At 42.6% G+C, this 21,002-nt stretch overlaps 2 protein-coding genes across 2 annotated transcripts in view; both read left to right on the forward strand.

Moving 5' to 3' along the window:
- Positions 1-7,302: 7,302 nt before the first annotated feature.
- The window catches only part of ZDHHC17 (zinc finger DHHC-type palmitoyltransferase 17), a 48,766-nt gene continuing 35,066 nt past the window's right edge, over positions 7,303-21,002 (forward strand). Inside the window, exons 1-3 of the mRNA XM_035126738.2 lie at positions 7,303-7,416; positions 17,671-17,774; positions 20,152-20,274. Coding sequence (XP_034982629.2) covers positions 7,354-7,416; positions 17,671-17,774; positions 20,152-20,274 — 290 coding nt within the window. The 5' untranslated portion in view covers positions 7,303-7,353. The remainder of the gene's footprint in view (positions 7,417-17,670; positions 17,775-20,151; positions 20,275-21,002) is intronic.
- LOC118077747 (pancreatic progenitor cell differentiation and proliferation factor A-like) lies at positions 7,660-17,662 on the forward strand. The gene has a single exon (XM_035101466.2). It carries the CDS (start codon positions 11,282-11,284, stop codon positions 11,621-11,623), a length of 342 nt encoding a protein of 113 aa, XP_034957357.1. The 5' UTR covers positions 7,660-11,281; the 3' UTR covers positions 11,624-17,662.

A 21,002-nucleotide genomic window follows, 5' to 3' on the forward strand; every position in this document is an offset into this window, starting at 1 on the left:
GCATCCCCAAACTGTGGCCCTCCAGATGTTTTGGCCTACAACTCCCATGATCCCTAGCTAAGAGAACCAGTGGTCGGGGAAGATGGGAATTGTAGTCCAAAACATCTGGAGGGCCGAAGTTTGGGGATGCCTGTATTAATGTATTGTTATTTCATAAAAGATTGGGGTGGTGTACAACAGAAAACACCATTAAAAACAATACAGAGAATCATTAAAGTGACTGGCTAATAAAATAAAATAAAATAAAAATAAGAAGCAGCATTGGCCTGTGGGCATCAAAAGGTCTTCCAAGAGACACTGAAACTGTCAGTGATTCAGTTGACTATTATGTTTACATCACTACTGGAAAGAAAATTGTTTGAATTTTCTGCAGGCTGTCTCTAGTATAATGTTCTCTTGAGCATGCTTTCTATGTGTTATAAAGCAGCAGGGAAACCCAACCCAGATTTCAAGCAACTGTCACTAGCTACTCCAATTATCAGTGTGTTGCTTGCATCAGCATTCTGCTTCTTTTTTCACTATAGAGTGATGGATATATTTGTTGTTGTTGCCCTCTGCATTTTGCATGTTTCAGCCAGGTGGAAGAATTAATCTTCTCTTTGCAGCTGGATGGAGATAACAAGCAGCCTCTGACAGTCTGTTTCACTTACAGCCCCCCCCCCTATCTGTAGTACTTGCTTACATAAACAAAATATTGCTAGGTAGGTACAGAAGGTGCATCTGTATTGAGTAGATGTTTTTAGTAGTGAGGTTTCCCTCCACTATGCTCGAGGCATTTCCAACATTGTTGGCACCAATGTCTGTCAGAATCTATAATAATTTCTACAAATATAATGGGCTATATTAGTAATTCCTTTTGTTCAGAAGAATATTTTATTTTTCAGTTAGCCATGGTGTTTAACCAATTAAATCCAGCACATGTCATTTATTGTTTGGAACATTATCACTCCAGCAAAAAGGAGAACCTCTAAACCCATTTATGTACGGTAGCTAGCAGCATCACTGCAAAGAGACAGCTGGAATTTGAACCAGGGCTTGGAAAAACCCAATGACCAATGGAGGGGGTAGGAAGAGTGAAAAGGGAGTGAGACCATTAAATTGTTCAACAGCACGTCTATTCACAAGTTCCATTGACTTAAATGGGATTTATTCCCAGGTAGGTTTCTACACACTATAGGATCGCAGCCTAAGAATCTAAAAATTGACCACAATTACGGTAGCTTATAGTATATAGCTTATTGAGTAGTACGAGAGACTTAACAAGTAATTGTGGTTTTGCTGTTATAAGAACAAGCCAGTATGAGCCTTGGACTTGCACGCTGTTCCTTGTCCATCATGTGCAGGAGAAAGAGATCTAAAGCTAAAGATCGTAATGATGGTTTGTTGAAGTCACCATTTGTTGACAAGTCAGAACAGCAACTTGATCCTGGTTCAGACTAGGACCAGTGTGACCTGTGTTTGGGGGTGGGGTGGGGAGCTCTACTCAGCCATGAAGCTCGCTTCATCCAGTTCCTCACCCCTGCTATTGTCCAGATCGAGAAGTTGCAGAGAGAAAGTATTTCTCTATTCCACAGTCCAGCAGGTGGCAGGCTATTCTCAGTAACATTGACAGACACAACAAAGGATTCTCTTAATAATTTATGGAGGGTATAATCTTTCCTTACATTGCTTTGAACCCTGAATCCACCTCCTTAAATATTCACGAAGACATGCCAGGATTCTTGATGCATGCCAGATGGGCGGGGTATAAATATATTATTATTATTATTATTATTATTATTATTATTATTATTATTTTGTTGCTGTTGTTATTTTGGAAATGTCTGCCTTTCACACTGCACACATTTACTGAGAGGAGATGCTGGTGCAACATCTGTGTAGCTGTGGCAAACACAATTGCTTGTGTGAAGCAAACCTCACTCTTTGCATTCATAGTTGTGATGGATTGCGACAAGCTTCTTTTACAAACACAGGATTTCCTTCAACAGAGAACAGGAAGAAATGGATATTGAAACATGGTGTTGAAAGTATAATCTTTAGATGGCAAACAGTAAACAGAGCCTTTATATATGTTCAACAGGAGATTGTACCCTGTACAAAGAAAAATAACACCTTACATTGCATTTATTCAAATGAATTACCACTTTCCGGCTAACAATGAGGCTTTGTGCATGAATAGAGCATGGGCTGGACCACAGGACACACTGGCTAGCCCCTGCCTGTCATTGCCTGGAGTGGCTACTGTGATGCTGGCCTAATTACTGGGAATGGAAAAGAAGCATATCATAAAGGTTGTAAAGTGACATTTTAAAAAAAGATTAAAAGGGATGCTCCTACCATTAGGCATAATGAGACAGTTGCCTCAGGTAGCTGTTTTTGGGTGTCAAAAAGGATAGCAAATTGCTATCTGTAATATTATTATTACAGACACTTTTCTGCCTCGGGTGCCAAAATTACTTGACCAGCTTTGGATACTGCACCTTGACTTGAGGTAGGTGGGCTTCATAGCTTGACATGCCACAGGCAACAAATTGTCTTGTGCCAACTCTGTTGTCTTTATTTACTGATGTGCTACAAACTGGCCTTCTCTGAATATGGTAAGCTACTGAAATATGTACAATTTAAGTGCTACAATCCACAATTTGCATTGGCAGCCAGTCAGCAATCAGGCTACATTCAAAGTATTGGCCTTGGTGTACAAAACTATACAACTTGAGATCAGAATACCTGAAAGATGCTCTCATCCCTTATACACTCAACTGATACTCAACTTGAGGGCAGTGGGATAGCTCAGTTGGTAAGAGCATGAGACTCATAATCTCAGGGTTGTGGGTCTGAGTCCCAACTTGGGCAAAAAGATTCCTGTACTGCAGGGACTAGATGTCCCTCATGGTCCCTTCCAACTCTACAGTTCTACCTATGATTCTGTGATCATTGTACTGTACTCTGCAGGAGAGAGCATCTTCCAGATACCATCTTATCAAGAGGTCCATTCCACACAATATGGAATATACACAATATGGAAATCTGGCATCTACTCCTTGGAACTCTTCCATTACATAGCAGACTGGTGGTGTGGCGAGTGGTTTGGGCAAGGCAGCAGCACCATGAAGATCTCCGAGTGAGCAACTTAACTCTTAACAGAGGTGGACCAAGGCCTTCTTGGTGTAGTGGTTAAGAGCGGTAGACTCGTAATCTGGGGTACCGGGTTTGCGTCTCCGCTCCTCCACATGCAGCTGCTGGGTGACCTTGGGCTAGTCACACTTCTCTGAAGTCTCTCAGCCCCACTCACCTCACAGAGTGAGTGTTGTAGGAGAGGAAGGGAAAGGAGAATGTTAGCTGCTTTGAGGCTCTTTAGGGTAGTGATGAAGCGGTATATCAAATCCAAACTCCTCCTCCTCTTCTTCTGCCTCCAACCCATCTCTTGGGCTCCACCCACTTTATGAGAACTGCAATCCTTAAGGGCCAACCCTAGATGGGCACTTCTGTGTTCCCCAGCCTTCCACCTACCCTGCTCTCTGTTTCATTGGACTAGTGTGGTAGGATGGGTGGTACTCTATTCCTTTGGCCAAGGAAAGGTGACTGAGAGTCCTGGCTTTTTTGTTTTGTTTGTTTTATATTTTGGAACACTGCTTCAGTGGAGTTTAATGTATCTGCTATATTTTATAAATGCTGTTAGCCACTTTGAGGACTCAAGTTAAAAAGCAGGATATAACTCCCCTAAACAAACAAACAAACAACCTTTTAAAATGACTTTCCATTTTAAAATAATATTTCCATTTTCAATTTTATATTATTGATAGGAGTGATACTCTGGAAACAAAGTTCTTGGTGCTACTTATAAAAATGCCCTTGGTAAACATTGTGGAAACCCTGATTTAATATCTAAATTTGCCTGTACATCCTGACACCTGTAATCATCATAAGTAAAGTGAGAAAATGTTGATTGCATGTATACTGTGTGTTAGCAAAGCATCCAGACACTAACAAAAACATTAAAAGTAAATACCTATCAGCCTTCCTATATAGACAGAAGGTGTTTAGCCAGAGATGCAATATATTCATTTTTAATTGTAAGGACTCTCTTATAATTTTACAGCCTGTATTACTCAGGTTATGAAGACAGTTTCCAGTTCAAATAATGGAAATCACAGCTGTAAAATGCAGACATATGAGAAGGGAGCTTTCAGCTGCCATGATTTCAGCAAAGGCTTTGACATATATTTGATAAGATCTGCTATGGAGGGTGCTGAAACAAAGCTGGCTGTTAGACAGATCTTCCTCCCATTAGATGAAAGAGATGGGTAAAAAGAGTTTAAAACATTATCCAAATCCTATAGGACTAGTATGGGGCTTGTCAGATACCATTTGGAGTGAAATTGACAAAGGAACTCCATCAAGAAAAAGACATAGATTCCACTTTCAAGATTTATAGTTTCTTAAATTTATATGCTTCCAAGACACGTAAAATGCATCGAGTTGTTAACATAATCACAATAAGATTACAACTGAACACAACAGCTAAAATACAATGGCAACCAACATATCAAATAACATTGTTAAATATGAGATCTCTAAAAACCTAACAGTGCAATCCTTTCTTCGAGTTACACTTACTAGAAGGGAACAGGATTGTGTGTGGGGGAAATCCTCTTGCTGGGTGCAACACAAAGGTATAATGGTGTTGTAGATGTAGACTGCTGTTGCAATTCTTTTGTGTAGGCATTACATAATGCCAGCATGACTGTAAACTCCACTGTGACATAGTGGTTCAGCAAGAAGAACTGAAGGTGGCTAGGGCTTGGTGGGGAAGGAACTGTTGGAGATTCATTCCCCATGTTTGCATTCATGGGATTGTTGTCTATCACATGACAGTGTATGTTTACATTCCACAGAGTGGGAAGTGATGAAGACAGCATGTTTGTGTTACTGTGTTTCCTCAAGTGGGACTGTTGTCCTTTGTTCTTTCTCTTTGCTGCCTGATGCTAGAGAGAGAGAGGGAGCAGGGCCGTCTTAAGCATACCCGGCGCACTGGCGCCGTGGTGTGACGGATCCCTCCGGCGCCCCCCCACCCCTTTTCCCAACGCGGCTGCCACGGGCACAGCTGCACTGCGCCACCCAGCCTGCCGTAGGGGCCATCTCTAGGCCCGGGTCCGGTGTTGCCCGCTGTCACGGTCCGGTCGGCGGGCATCAGGACCAGGGGCAAGATGGTGGTGAAGAAGCAGGAACAGGTGCAGGGCTGAGGGACCAGCAGCAGGCAGTTGCAGGATCAAGGAGCAAGGCAGAGACGAAGGTCCACGGGGCAAGAAGCAAGGCGAAGGCTCAAGGAACAAGAAGCAAGGCGAAGGTCCAAGGAACAGGAAGCAAGGCGAAGGTCCAAGGAACAGGAAGCAAGGCGAGGTCCAAGGGTCGAGGAGCAAGGCGTCGACAAGGCGAGGGTCCAAGGAGCAGGAGGCCAGATGCAACCAGGCAGGGATAGTGTTGCTGTGGCAAAGAGCTAAAGGGAAATGCTGGGCTTTTATCCCTCCCAGCTCCTGCCACCAGGTGCAGTGAGATCTCAAGTGGCCTCACCTGGGTGACTACTCCTTGCCTCTCCAGCACAAGCTGATGTCTTCACCTGTGTGGCCACGCCTTGCTTCCCCAGCACAAGCTGAGGCAGGCCCCAGTCCTGCAAGGCACTACAGGCCCCAGAGCCTGACTCCTGCCCATACTCCTGACACCCGCCCCCTGTTGCGACGCCCCTGTGCGCGGCGGAGACGGCCCCAGGCCCGCGCACCTCCAGAAAGCGGCCTGAAGCCGCTGAACAGCTGAGAGGCGCGCCTGGGGCCGCCTCAGCTGCGCCTCTCAGCGGGCGCAGCGGCGCCCCTGGTGGCCTGGCGCCCCACGCCACCGGACCCGGGCCTAGAGACGGCCCTGAGAGGGAGCCATGTTGCAGTGCTCCGTGTGTGTTTAAACGTAGATTAGCCAAAATGCTGAGTTGCTGAGTTGTATTACGCAACTGCGCAAACTCTGCGGATCCGTAAGTGTGCTGATGTTTCTTGGCATCTGTCGCTGTGATGTTCAGGCTGGAGTAAGCTTTTGAAGCTCCCAAACGATTGACCAGGAGGGAGGGAACATGCCAGTTGGGCATGTGTCTCTGCCAGGTCCTACTCACAAGTAGGAAATCCTAACAGGAACAAGCCTGGCTTTAAACCCTAGGCTTATTTAGAGGTTGGTCCCATGCATCCCTCTCCACCTGGCATCATGTTACACCTTCAAACAAAGTGGTGCAAGTTAAAACATTCCCTTGAAGTTAGCAGAGATCCCAAGACATCTGTACTGGCACCTCCTCCTCCCCATCCCCACAGTCACAATGCACAGGAAGATGTTCTTGATTCCTCCTTGGAATTACCTACTTTAATTCAAGCCTGCAATGCAAAGGATCTTGAGCTGCATCCACAAAAACATACCCATTTGTGATTGACAGGTCTGTAGCCCCACCAACTTATCAAAATGGAGTTAGAAAAGTGTTGGTGAACTGCCCTGAAAAGGGCAGGATGCGCAAGTGGGACATATAAATCAGGATGAATTTGGGATAAATGTGCATTGCTGTGTATGAGGACAGAAGACAAGGCAATGAAATATTCCAGATCTGGTTTGTCCAGTAGGGGAGTTTTACATAAAGGATTTTGCCTAGCCCTAGGTGGGGGGGGGGCAGGCAGAAAAAGAAGACAACTGGGGTGAAACTGCAGTGGGTCTCAGCTGATATCGGGATAACACTTCTTATTACTGTAACTTCTAGCCTAGGCAGTACGTGATCGTGATTGACTATAACAGCACTTGTGTCAGTAGTCACTGACACTAAATAAACGTACACATTCTTTAAATGCAGAATTAAAACGTAAGGTCGGGCATTTTAAAACACCTTAAAAAGTGCAAAAACTTGCTTTTGGGTCAACAGCATGTTGGAAGCCCCAACTCTTTGCTGCCACTGACATGGCTTGACTCGCTTGCATGACCTGTGTGTGGGACATCCTGGCTTCGGGGGTACCGGCCCACACAAGGCACCTTTCTGAAGTCTACCTTTCCCCCCTCTACATATGGGCCGCTGTCATTTGCTTTGGGTGACGTGGGTGGACCTAGGGGGCCGTCCCCCCCACCCCCATCTAGGGCCCTATCTAGAATCCACGCGCAGCAAAAGCACGGGCGTGAGCGGGGACCAGCGGCTACTACTGGAGAGGGTTCGCTTCCTCTCTCGCGCTCGGCTATCCCTCTCCTCCCCCCCCCCCACCGGCGCAGAGCGCGAGAGAGCAGGAGCGAGGTCGTGAGGGAGCGCGTTACCCGGCATGCAGCGGGAGGCGCGTTCGCACCAAGATGGCGGCGCCTCTAGAGGAGTACGAGAAAGAAGCGGGCTGCGTCCCTATCCTGCACCCTGAGGTGAGGCCCTGCTGGCTTTAAGGCCTCCCTCGCAACCCCGTCAGCCTGGAGAAGAAGCTGGGTGGCGGCGAGGAGGAGGAGCAGGAGCGGAAAGTGGCGGCGGCAGCGGAGGCCTCCGCCCTCCTCTTGGCACTCCTTTCCCAGGCGGGGGCGGAGGTTGGCCCGGAGGCGCGGGCAGGATTGTCTGGGAGGGAGAAGCGGCGGCGGCGGCGGCGGCGGCGGAGGGTGCGCCTTGGCCCGGGCTGCGGGGAGGGGAAGGGAACAGGCTGGGCAGGCAAGCTCCCTAGTGCCCAGCAGGGGTGGGTAGGTAGAGGACGAGGCTTTGCCCTGTCTCCCCGCTTTCCTTAATTCTGATTCCCTCACAAGGATATTTGGGGTGGAAACTGGATGGAGCTGGGCAATCCGTACCCCGTGAGCCGCCTTCCCTTAATTATACATAAAGGAGCGAGGGCACTGCAGGTGCCTTGAGTTTACTTTAAAAAAAGGGGGAAAGGGGGGGTCCTGAGACTCAAAAACCTCAAGAGAGAAGTATCACACTCCTCTAGTTAAACGCTGAAAAAGGCTTTTGAACCTCCTAATGGCCCAAGCGCGCAGTTGCACAATTTAGGGGCCCCCAGGGCAGCTTTCTGGTTTGGCTGTTCTCTGCGTGTTTGGGTAAAAGGATTCAGAGCTAGATTTAAACAAGAGCAATACTCTCTCTGGTCTTGTGGAGTCATTGATCTCCTCTCTCCCTTTTCACTTTACAGTTTGGGGCTTATTGTGGCTTACAGCTTGGTCCTATAAATTAGGGAACAGAGAGTGTGGTAGCTCTCTGAAGATGGGCATATTTATTATGGGATATAAACTTTTGTTAATCTTTTAAAGGCGTAATGTATTTGTTGGTTTTTAAGACACAGTATATTTGTTAGCTTTTAAAGGTGTTACAAAGTTACTGTATGTTTTTCTCTCTGACAGATTAACACAGTTTCTGGAAGTTGCATTCGTTACAGATAATTAGTTATATACTTACAAAGAATAGACCTCTTTGTAAGATTTACTGGCTTCCAGGCAATCAGTTGCTGGGAAACACCAATTTCTTTTCTACTGTACTTTCATAAGCATGACTATCAGGAAGATGACTGCAGTGGTGTTATGGGCACCTAATGAATAGTGCTCTATGTTGTCATTGATAGGTGTCTTAGTTGTTTCTCAGTTACCTGCCAGTGCACTTAAAAATGCCAGTGCACTTAAAAAAACCCAACTCCAACTGTTTCTCTGTCCATTGTGCTTTCCTTTCTTTGAAAGATTTATATGTCTTCTACATTTTTTAAATCCAGTCTAGTCTTCCAGTATAGCAGGGACATTTTATATTTTGCTGTTCAAATGCTGGTGGTGGAACAGTAGCAGAGATAACCTGTACCAAGAAAATCCCTTGGTAGTCACCTTATTTTGAAACTTTAACTTGTCAATATTCTAGTACTGAAAATCTAATCACTTTATAGGGCTGCAGCCCTATAATAAATGGCCTTGAAGGCCATTTTTGTAGGTTTGTAGCTGCTTCCTACATAGTATAATGAAGGACATGCTTTGGTTAATTATGTCCCTAAAATGTGTGCCAAATATCGGTGTGTTTGGGTTTGTTTTTTACTGAGCAGATGGTATTTTTCTTAGTCAACTTATTGAGCATTTGTCTAAGACTGTATCTTAAATTTGATAATCCTTTTCCTTTTGATTTCATCAATGAAAGATTACGTAATTGAAGGTATACAATAAAATATTTATTGTAAAAACAAATAAAGTAACAAGTAAAGACTAATAAAAAGAAGTAGCAAGACATGGCTAAGAAAATGCTATGCACTTGGGGGTATTTTACATAGCAATCCTATACACCAATTGGGGAGGGGAGCTAGGGAGATCACCACTGTGCTGGTATAATCACCACCATAGACTGTGTATGGTCAGCCCAGGAAGCAGATGGGTGACACAATCAGAAAATTTAAAAATGGCATATAAATAGCAGATATGTGCCCAGCACCTCTAGAAACATCAACACAATCCACTAGTTGGGAACTTTGCCAGTGAGAGTGCCAACATGAAAATGAGCCAATGAACTGTGTTGGATGTTAGCTTGTTTCAGACAAAGAGTTAACATTAATCACTGTTAGTTTGTACAATACAACAAACTGTGGTTAAATAAAAAAGAAGCAAAAGCTTCCAAATTTGATGCAGCTGTACCAGAGGAAGAATGAGAATGATGGAGCATGTAAGAACATAAGAAGACTGTGCTGGATCAGGCCAATGGCCCATCTAGTCCAGTATCCTGTTCTCATAGTGACTGACTGTGGGAAACCTGCAATCAGGATTCAAGTACAAGAGCACTCTGCCCTTTTGTGGTTTCCAGCAACTGATATTCAGAAGCATTGCTGCCTCGAGTCTAAGGTTCACTGCAGCTCATTCCCATAATGCTAAACTGTGGTTTAGCATGATCCCCGAACACAGTCACTGAATGTCAAAAAAGAAAAGGGGGGGAAAAGAAGACAAATTTTGATTATAGTATCTGGGCCTTTGTTCTCAGCAATGTTCATGCATGGTGTAGTTAAGTATCTACAGTTAATGAAAGCCATAATTCTTTTTCTGTGTAGTTATTTTCATGCTCAACTACAAGTAGTATTTTGTTGAGAAAGCCACATATGATACATTTAAAGGCTATCCGGTCATTGAATGTTGATTAACCTTTTAATGATAGCTAAATAATTTTAATGATGGATATATAATAAGGAAATGATAAACGAATGGCCGCCAACTTGAATGGGTTTAATAAAGGATTAGACAAATTCATGGTGGATTGATCTATTAATAACTGTTAGTCATGATGGCTATGTTCTACCTCCACAGTCAGAGGCACTATACCTGATGCTAGTTGCTGGGCATCACAAGTGGGGAGAGTACTGCTCCACTTGGGTCTCGCTTGCAGGCTTCCCATAGGCATGGTAGTTGGCCCCTGTAAAAACAGAGTGTTGGACTGGTTAGGTGTTTGGTTTGATCCAGCAGGGCTCTTTTGTTGCTTTTTCTGGTATGAGACCTGGCAGAGGCAGATAAGAATATTTTGTTCCAGTCTCACAACTTCAGAGGTAATTATAGAGATGGAGCATATGGACTGTAGACACAGAGATGGTGTGAGACTGCCAAGTAAATGGAACTGTGAGTAGAGGTTTTAATGGAAGGAGTGGGTCTCGGCTGATATCAGGATAACACTTCTTATTAACCTCCAGGTAGTACGTGATCATGACTGTAGCAGCACTTGTGTCAGTAGTAACTGACACTAAATAAATGCACACATTTTTAATTGCAGAATTAAAACATAAGTTTGCACATTTTTAAATACCCTAAAAAGTGCAAAATTGAGTGACTCTTGCTTTTGGGTCAATAGCATGGAAGCCCTAACTCTGTGCTGCAGATGACTGGTGATTAGCTAGAATGTAAAAGTCCCACACCATTAATTAATTCCTGACATTAAACATCAAAGAGCCTTGAGTGTGCAGGTATATTTTTAACAAACACAGAAATATCCTCAGCATTTGTGCTTATTGGAACTCCAAAAAGAAGTAATTCTATAGGAAGTGGGCAGCTATGGAGGACAGACCCTCCCACTAGTTGTTACTAAACAAGATTGTGGCACAACAAAAAGGGCCTCTGAAATCCATATACGCCTCAGTGTTTGTGTGTGTGCTGGAGTGTAGTCCTAGTATCTCCTTTGCAAATGGGCTCCATCACCTAGCGTCCGTGCCCCCCCCCCCCCGAGCCAGGTCACCTGTGGTCTGAAACAACTAGGATTTTGCTGAGCACAGTCTTAAAGGGTTTACAACTTCCACAAGAACAAAGAAACATGGCAGCAATGCTGCCAAGTGGCTCCCTTGTGGCAACCCACGCCTGCTACCAAAGGTGTCTGGGTTCCATTTCCAGCAACAGCTCCTGTGGAAATGCTGAATATGGGGAAGTCATCCCTCACCATCCAGGTTTCTCCAAGACTGATCCTGGGCACTGGTGGGCCAGCTTCTTCTTTGGAAAGACGACCCACCCAGTCATGACAACTGTGTCTGAATCCCCAGAGATCCCAGGAACTTTAAAGGTGGTGAACTGCATGATTACATGTGGCCTGGCTCAGGATGTAATGAGGAAGCGCTATGCCAGTGAGCCCAGCAAACTGAACGCGGGTCCCACTGCATGAGGTGGCTGACTGTCCCTGGATGGACGCTTCTGACTTGAGCACTAGGAGGCAGAACCCATTTTCCACTCCCCCTTCCTGTAGAGTAGAGCAGGCTGCTTTGAGTACTTATTAGATGTATGTAGGTTTTTATAAAAGCAAAAAAGGTAACAAAAAGGGGGAAAAAGAAATCTTCTGTACCATCTTTTTCTACAACTTTTTTTTTGTCAATGCAGCTGCATCGTCTCCCCTCTCTCCCCACCCAACAAAGCCTTATTAACACTTAATTCTTGTTTTGTACTCATCTGATGGAAACTAAAAATCCTGAGCAACCTTCTAAAAAAGGGGGGGGGGGCGCTGCAGTTGAGCACAGTGCTTAAGCAGGGTAGTAGGGCTCCTGCAGGTATTTTTCAGAGGTTTATGGGTTAAAACCAAAACTTTGAAGTTGACCCAGTAGTTCATTGACAGTCACTGCAACTCCTTAATGAGTGGTACAATAGGTGCACAGTAGGACACTCCACCAAGTAACCTCACTGCAGCACCCTGTACCAACTGCAGCTTCCAAACCAACCTCAAAGAGAACTTTGCATTGAGGGCATTATAGTAATCCAGTCTTTGGGACCCAAGTGGCGCTGTGGGTTAAACCACAGAGTCTAGGGCTTGCTGATCGGAAGGTCGGCGGTTCGAATCCCTGCAACGGGGTGAGCTCCTGTTGTTCGGTCCCAGTTCCTGCCCACTTAGCAGTTAGAAAGCACATCAAAGTGCAAGTAGATAAATAGGGACCGCTCCGGCGGGAAGGTAAACAATGTTTCCATGTGCTGCTCTGGTTCGCCAGAAGCAGCTTTGTCATGCTGGCCATGTGACCCGGAAGCTGTCTGCGGACAAACGCCGGCTCCCTTGGCCTATAGAGCGAGATGAGCGTCGCAACCCCAGAGTCGGACACGACTGGACCTAATGGTCAGGGGCCCCTTTACCTTTACCTTAGTAATCCAGTCTAGAAGGGTCAAAGAAGCCAGGCTGTGATGGTCCAAGACTTGGAGCATTTGATATATCAGCCAAATCCAGTAGAAGGCACTCCTAGTCACCATAGCCACTGGACTCCTATGAACAAAGAAGAGTCAACGGTGCACTCTCAAATGGCATATGCAGTCCTTTACAGGAAGTGCAACTCCATCTAAAATAGGTTGGGTTCATTACCCAACTCCTGGATTGGAATCCACCCACCCATAGTCTTGCCAGGATTCAGTTTCAGCTTATTGACTCTCATCCAGTCCATTTCTGCATCTGGACCCTGGTTTAGGCCTCACCTGAGATACAACGGAACTGAGTATCATTAGCACATATGATATTCAAGCTATTTTGTTATACAAACAACTTCAAACATGCTTCATGAGATGGTAAGTAGTCTTGATAAACACTTGCGTTTATTTAACAAATGTGACTAAGATCCTCTGTCTAAACTTGGTAGCTCCAGCCCATGTCTGCAGTGTAAGAACTATCCCTGCAAGGTACTGTTTAATTCCTGTAAGTTACTTAAGAGTTGGCTTGTAAAACATTCATTTGCCTATGTGCACAAAACATTGGTGCATGCCATAAAGTTTTTCAGTGATCTCCTTTCCATTGTTCCCTGCTGGACAGTTGCTTTTATGTCAAAATAGGCTGCACTGATTTAAATAAAATGTGATGAATGCTAGAATAGCGGTCAGGTTTTCTGTTGCAACAAAAACAACAGAGGGTTGAACTAGAAAAGTGAAACTAAAACCCAAATAGGTTTTTCCATGTGTGCAGGCTGCTGCTCAAGTGGAATCAAAAGAATTGCTGGATAATTTACCTGCATGAATGTACCAGGAACTCTTTGTTTGCAAATGGCTGTGAAATAGCACTAGCAGCTGTTCTAATTCTTCACATAGCTCTTTGCATTTAACACAGGGTTTCCTGTGGCATATTAAAGACTGTCTGATACTGTTTGTAGTTTTGTGTGGTGTATGTAGAGATGGAAGAACCCTGCTCTTTTATTCACGTGTCCCTTCCATGTCCCCAACTCCCTTTTCTAGTTGTGTAGCTGCTTCGTAACTGCTTTCCAACCTCCACTGCCTCCCATTTCTGAAGACCTACAGTAGAGAGTGGGATAGTTTTGGTGGGGCAATGGAATAGGACAACGTTTCTCAAACTTGGATCTCCACTCCACTAGTTGGTGGGTCTCTACTCCACTCTCCCTGACCACTGGTCTAGCTAGCTAGGGATGATGGGAGTTGTAGTTCAACAGTAGCTAAAGACTCAAGTTTGAGAAACACTGGAATAGGACAATGGAACATCAAAGATCTACATCTCTGCATGGGTAGGACAACAGATAGCATTCTCTGTCCTTTCACAAGTAGCTTGGTCTACTTCAGGCATCCCCAAACTGCGGCCCTCCAGATGTTTGGGGATGCCTGGTCTACTTTATGATGGGGAAGGATGCAGATTTCAGTTTTTCCTGGAGACTGCTGATAACTTTCTCTAATCCAAACACTTTTTAGCAGTTTGTAAAATAGAATGGTATTCTTGTCTCCATATAACAGATTAGGACTAGGATGAGATTTTTATTTTTATTTTAAAAAAGTGTAGATTGCTCAATTTGACAGAGATTTGAAGCAAGGACTTCATGCCAATATAATGTAGGATAATTGGTCACATTTCAATAAATATGAAATTTTTCTACTTCCATCTTTTACTGTTGTTCTGGGATGACTATACAAGTTTTTCCTCTAAAAACTATTTAGTAAAATGCCTTGGTCTGGCTCGCTGCTGAGAATGGTAATGATATGCTGATAATGTTAATAATATACTACATAGTTGAGCACGTGTAAATCTTACTGAAATCAAGAGAGTTTAAGCATGCTTAACTGTAGATTCTATTATACCCAGGTTTTTGGTAAAGTCTTTGTTATATTTCCCCCATTGAAATTTATGCCTCATGAACAAATTCTATTCTTAGAAATTTAACTAAATCCATATGCTGTTAAAGAGGTGTTCTTAGTAAACAAATGTTTACAGATGTTATGTAAGTATAGAAAAACAGTTTGACAAGAATACTTGACCCTTTTAATACTTCTTAAAAAACTTAGATTGACACAGCAGATTCTACGGACTGGTGAAGTCAATAGAGGAAAATCTCCCATTGATTTTAATGCATGTGTATTTCAGCTTGAATGAGTAAAATTTAACTAATCTGAATGCTCCATTAAAAAAAAGTGACAGCTTATTCCATGCCATCTGTGCATGAAATCACATGATCTTTCTGACCTCCAATTGCAGTGTTTGGATTAAAAGCTCTGGTCATGCATCTGTCCATCGCTTTGTTATGTAAAAACAGCATAAGCATATTGGAGAATGTGCAGGATTAATCAGTTAGTTAAATGACTGTTTCTTGCTGAATAAAATTCCGCTATTGTTTTCTATTAGTTTATGAGAATTATTTTTGAATATCTGAAAAAATGCAATTTGTTAGTGGTGTTTGCTTTCGAAAGCACGTTAAAGTGCAAGTAGATAAATAGGTACTGCTTTAAGCGGGAAGGTAAATGGTGTTTCCGTGTGCTGCTCTGGTTCGTCAGAAGCAGCTTTGTCATGCTGGCCACATGACCTGGAAGCTGTACCGGCCAGTAATGCGAGATGAGCGCCACAACCCCAGAGTCGGTCATGACTGGACCTAATGGTCAGGGGTCCCCTGTACCTTTTTCCTTTACTCAGCTGCTATTCTGTTAGAAAGGTAGTAGCCACACCTCTGCCTAGTGGCACCTCATCTCGAATAGGCTTAATGCAATAATGTATCGATTAGTGTCACTTTTTGTGGTCACCAGCAAGGGTAAGAAGATCCTGGAATTATAATAGATTGAGTTATTCTTGGTGCTCTGGATGGAAAAATGAAAACAATGATGCAGTGTTTTTCCATTTCCTTAGGAAGTGGAATCAAGATGTTCCTTTAGGTACTTGCAATATGCAGTCTGCTTTACATTTGCAGCTTCTCCCAACTGAATTTGAATATTTGTCACTAGACATTAGATGGATTTCTCATCCTGAAGGATTGGGTTTGAAATGAACAGAATCTTGACAAATAATTCAACTGCCAGGTACCCTTCTAAATTATCCAGTAGCAGAAGAAGCTGGGTTATCTTACTGAAGCATGCATATAAGGGAAGCAGTGACTCGTACTAAATCTCCATTGTATGTAGGGATTGGCCCATTTTACTGTTCACAACTTTCCCTAAATTAGGGGTGACTGATAGAATGCTGTAGAATCTTTTCCATCAGTCTATTTTGTGAATTCATCACTGGCATTGGTTGTGGTTTCCAATTTCATTGAAGGGTTCTGTTACATAGAAAGCTTGGAAGTTTGGAAAGCTGTGGCACAATGCAAGAGATGAAGATATTCTGTGTCTGCTGTGTAACTGTGTATTCCCTTCCTCCTATAGTAGTTGTTTTAAACTAGTTATCAATTATTTCAAGCAAACCAAAATGATTTCCTAAAATCTACATAAAAAAATGAAAGCTAGTTGTGTTGGTCCATGAGAATAAATTCCAAAATCTATAGTTAGACAGTATCTTTATTAGGACAAGCCAAAAAGTCACACACATGTGTGACAAGCTTTTAAGTTGCCATACTCCCTGCTTTGTGTGACATCTAGCCAGAGAACTTGAACACTTGCCATACTTTTGTGACATTTCCCTTTTGTGACATTTCCAAACTCTGGATTTTTTAAATCCCCCCCCCAAGAAGCTAGTGCATCTGTTAAATCTAAATCCATTTTCTGTCAAATGTCAACACTTGCATATTGTTCATATATAAGGTAAAGGTAAAGGTAAAGGGACCCCTGACCACTAGGTCCAGTCGTGACCGACTCTGGGGTTGCGCGCTCATCTCGCATTATTGGCCGAGGGAGCCGGCGTATAGCTTCCAGGTCATGTGGCCAGCATGACAAAGCCGCTTCTGGCAAACCAGAGCAGCACATGGAAACGCCCTTTACCTTCCCGCTGTAGCGATTCCTATTTATCTACTTGCATTTTGACGTGCTTTCGAACTGCTAGGTTGGCAGGAGCTGGGACCAAGCAACGGGAGCTCACCCCGTCGCAGGGATTCGAACTGCCGACCTTCTGATCAGCAAGCCCTAGGCTCAGTGGTTTAACCACAGCGCCACCTGGGTCCCTTATTTACTCTCTCTCGTAACTTACACAGGTTGCTATTTAGAAACCAATGCCTTAAATAGTATAATCTGCACTGAAATCAACATAGAATTGTTGAAATAATTCTTTTAAGTCAGGGGTTCTCTAGGGCCCACTAGAGGTGGCTGAAAATTGCTGATGCCCACCAGTCACAAAATGGTGGTGCAGTGACACAGCCAGTCTCAACGTATTGGCAGATGGAAGCAGAATGTGGCATTATCAGTTGAGAATTACTGACACCATTTTGTACTGACACATAATCCATCTTTGGATATTGCTTTGCCATAGTGTTTTCCTCATGGCCAGGAGTTCCATAGCTCAGCTTTACTCCATTCAGTAAGAAGGGGATAGAGAAAGAGAAGAATCCTAAACCAGTTGGAGGGGTGTGGTGATCCCTTGGTCTGTTACACTACTAGAGAAGCCTCAGGAGTGTGATTTAAAGAAGATTGGGAAACTGACAGAAAGAACCACCTTGTTTAGGAACCCAAGTATTAGGAACTGAGCTGTAACACCTATATAATTAGCTTAAGAAACTGTGGATTTACCACCTTGTTTAGAAGTCTGTAACATTCACTGAATTTAAACTGTATAAGTTTAACTGTTTCTTGATAAAGTTCTAGCTCCTGGCACACTTTTTTTTACCAGTTTTGCTCTAAAACAAAATCTTTCTCTTGCTTAACTTCCCTAAGTCTCCAGGTGCCAGACTTTAAATAACCATAAATTAGCCCATAGTTAAGATGGGGTTCACTGCAACCACTCTGGGGGAAAATTATGCTGGAATGGATGGACCAATTGCCTGATGCAGCAGAGCTTTTCTTCTGTTTTAGAAATCTTAAAATGAATCTAATAGTGTAATGAACTTCTTTTTGTAGGAAATCAAGCCCCAAGCACATTATACCCATGGATACAGTGAATCTCTTGGGCGCAAAAGTCACATTGATGATTATAGCACATGGGATATCGTCAAAGCTACACAGTAAGTGGGTTCATTTGACAGCTTGTCTATGTTGGCACCATGTGGAAAACAATCCTCTGAAAATGTCTGCATAAAGGTTTTGAGGAACGGAATAGCAATTTTGGACTGGTACTTCTTGAAAAGTCTGTGGAGGAAAGAATAGTATGCATACACACCTCAGTCTTGTTTGTCTGTAGCTTCAGTTTAAGAATCCAATAATGTGAGTGTTAAAATAATTAGAATAAAAGCATCACAGAGTATATTTGCCCAGTTACCTTTCACCAGTCCTCTGTTCGCCACCCCTACTACCCGCTTCCTGCCAGCTACTTAACACACTATTACTCTCCTAATGCTGCAGCTGTTGCTACCAACTGTTAAAGTGAGAAAGTAGAAAGATGGGAGGGTGGGTGTCCAGTCCTGGTATTCAATGAAATGTGGACATGTTTAAGGGGCTGTGTTCAGTGTAGGAGAGACTAACCCAGCACAAGCGGAAACAAAGGAAGAGCAAACAATCACTTGTGCATTGTGGAGTTTTGAGAGGACATTTACTGAGACCTTTTGCAGACGGAGGAAGTATTGGCAGACACTGGTGCATGTAGGTGATACATTGGTGACCCCTGCACTACAGCATGGAAACAGTACACCTTGATGGATGTAGCTATTTTTCTGCCTTCTCTCATTTCTCAGATGTGATTATATTTAACTTGAATCATATCTCTTCATTCAAGCAGCTACCTATGCAGAGTGCCACCAACAGCAGTTTTAATAATGGAAGTGCCAAGAGAAGAGGAACTTGTATTTAATCTCTTCTATATTTCCCCTCTCTTCATAGTCTAGTATTAAGATTTACTTAATAGAATCATGGTCATGCAGAAGAATATGCATTGTTCTTCCCATAGCAGTAATACTAGAATAAAGGTGTTTGTCTTACAAATGTGATAACTTGGAGATGAAAATGAGATAAAATTGAAGATGAATTATCTCCCTTCTGTTCCCAAGATCCAGTTTCAGGTTGTAAGTTAAACTGGATAACAGCTGGAAGATGATTTCATGCAAATATAAATGGTGATGATAGTGTTTTACCTTAGGATATTGGTAAAAGCTGTTTCAAACTTAAGAGAAATGTGGAAGTGAGCACCATCTAATGTTTTGCCTAAAAATAGCAACAGTGTTTTAATATCTGAACACTAATTTTCTTCTCTGCTGTCCCTGAACAAGCTAAGATTGTGCATTTAGTTAATAGTAAAGCCCAAAATTAATGGTTTACAGTAGATCGAAGGTTTATGTTACTTTTGCTTTGGTTATGCAAAGTAAACCTGAATTTTGCATTTGAATGTGTAAAAGTAAACTTGAAAACAATTTTGTCTAAACTGCAGAAGTATTATGGAGTCTTACAAGGCACTGTAATAAGTTAGGATACTTAAAGTGTGGTACAGTAAGTCTGCAACTTGCATGCATTTAACTTGTGCGCATTCAACATTACCTGAGTGGCAAAAAAGAAGAAGTAAAGAAAGAGGGTGGGGTTTGGGGGGGGGAATGACTTTGGCAATCCTACCTGCCATTAAATCAAATGGATTTTGACAATATGCGATTTTGGCTTTAGGCGCAATCCCTGGAACATAAGCGCCACATAAGTTGCCTTTTTTCTTTTCATTCTATGGAGTACTGATGCTTTTGCCATTGTGAACTCTTGTATTTGAGAATTACACACACTGTACTTTAACATATGGTAGTTGCAATGGAATATGTTTATGTGTTTAGATATTTATGTCTCTCTTTCTATACATATACATATACACATTTATAGAAAAACATACCTGAAGAGCAGAAATGTAGTTGAGGGTAATTAATCATGGGGGATATCCAATGTTTGTCCTACTTGGAGTAAAACTATTTAAATCAATGGGCAGGTAAATTTTCACTTATTTCAGTAGGTTTACTCCAGGTATGACTTAATTAGATCTTGCTCCATTTGCTTAAGTATTTAGAAACAGTAAAATGCAAGGCTTGCAATAGTATCATAAAATATACATTCTTACTGTGATTAATCTAATATGACCAACAAATTTGGCCTCACCTTGGTTTCAGTGCTGACAATGTATTCAGTTTTTGTTGAAATAATTGATTGTGAAGGGCAAGCACAACTTGACATCTGGGACCTTGGAAGTATGTGAAGGGTAGATTGTGAATAAACTACAGCTTGCACCAAGGAACATCTGAGGAAGGAAAATAAAGTAACTGAGCTCCATGGGGACACACTGGTTTTTTTTAATAGATTGTGTCCTATGTTTTTAAAATCACAGACGCAGTATATTTAAAATAAGTTATTAGGATTCAAATCTGCTTTGCCTTTATTAGTCCAAAATATCTGATTATCATAATAGAATCTTTTGTCTAGGTATGGAATTTATGAACGTTGTCGAGAGCTGGTGGAAGCAGGCTATGACGTACGGCAACCAGATAAAGAAAATGTTACACTTCTTCACTGGGCTGCAATCAACAACAGATTAGATTTAGTGAAGTAAGTAGTACTCTCCTACCAAAATGAATTCATCTTTAGAAGCATACATCAATAAAACCCTGCTATATTAGAATAAATGAGTGCATTAAAGACAAGTAATTTAAATAGTTATGACTTTTTATACTGCATGGTTTTGTGTTACTCCCCAAAGCTTCATTCTACCAACTTCTGCAGGTACAAGAGTGTGACCCTTCTTGGCCACATTGGTTCCTTCAAGGTTGCATTACCACAATGCACTTTTACGTGGAGCTTGCCTTGTGGCTGACCTGGAAACTGCAGTTAGTGCAGAACGCTGCATCATGATTACTGATGGGAGTGAGATTCTGTCAACATATTATACATGTGCTCAAAGATTTGCACTGGCTGCCAGTTTGTTTCTGGTCCAAATTCAAGGTTTTACTAATTGTATATAAAGGCCTTAACAACTTAGGGCCAGCTTACTTCAAGAATCACACAGCCCACACATGCCAAGTTGACTGCTTATATCTGCAGAACTTGCACTTTTACAAGTGCCACGTAGTATTTGTCCTGCATTTGCAAGGAGTCGCTGTTTTAGTGTAGCAGTACATGTCCTTTGCCACTCCTTACCTATTGATTTTATGTATGTGGTAATGATAATTATTTCATGTGTATTGTTTTTAAATAGTTTTGAAGATGTTAGGTGTGTTTTAACTACAATTTTATGATACATACTGCTCTGATTAATAGTTTTTTTTAACAGTATATTT

Source organism: Zootoca vivipara, chromosome 10 (genome assembly GCF_963506605.1).
Source record: "Zootoca vivipara chromosome 10, rZooViv1.1, whole genome shotgun sequence".
NCBI lineage: Eukaryota > Metazoa > Chordata > Lepidosauria > Squamata > Lacertidae > Zootoca > Zootoca vivipara.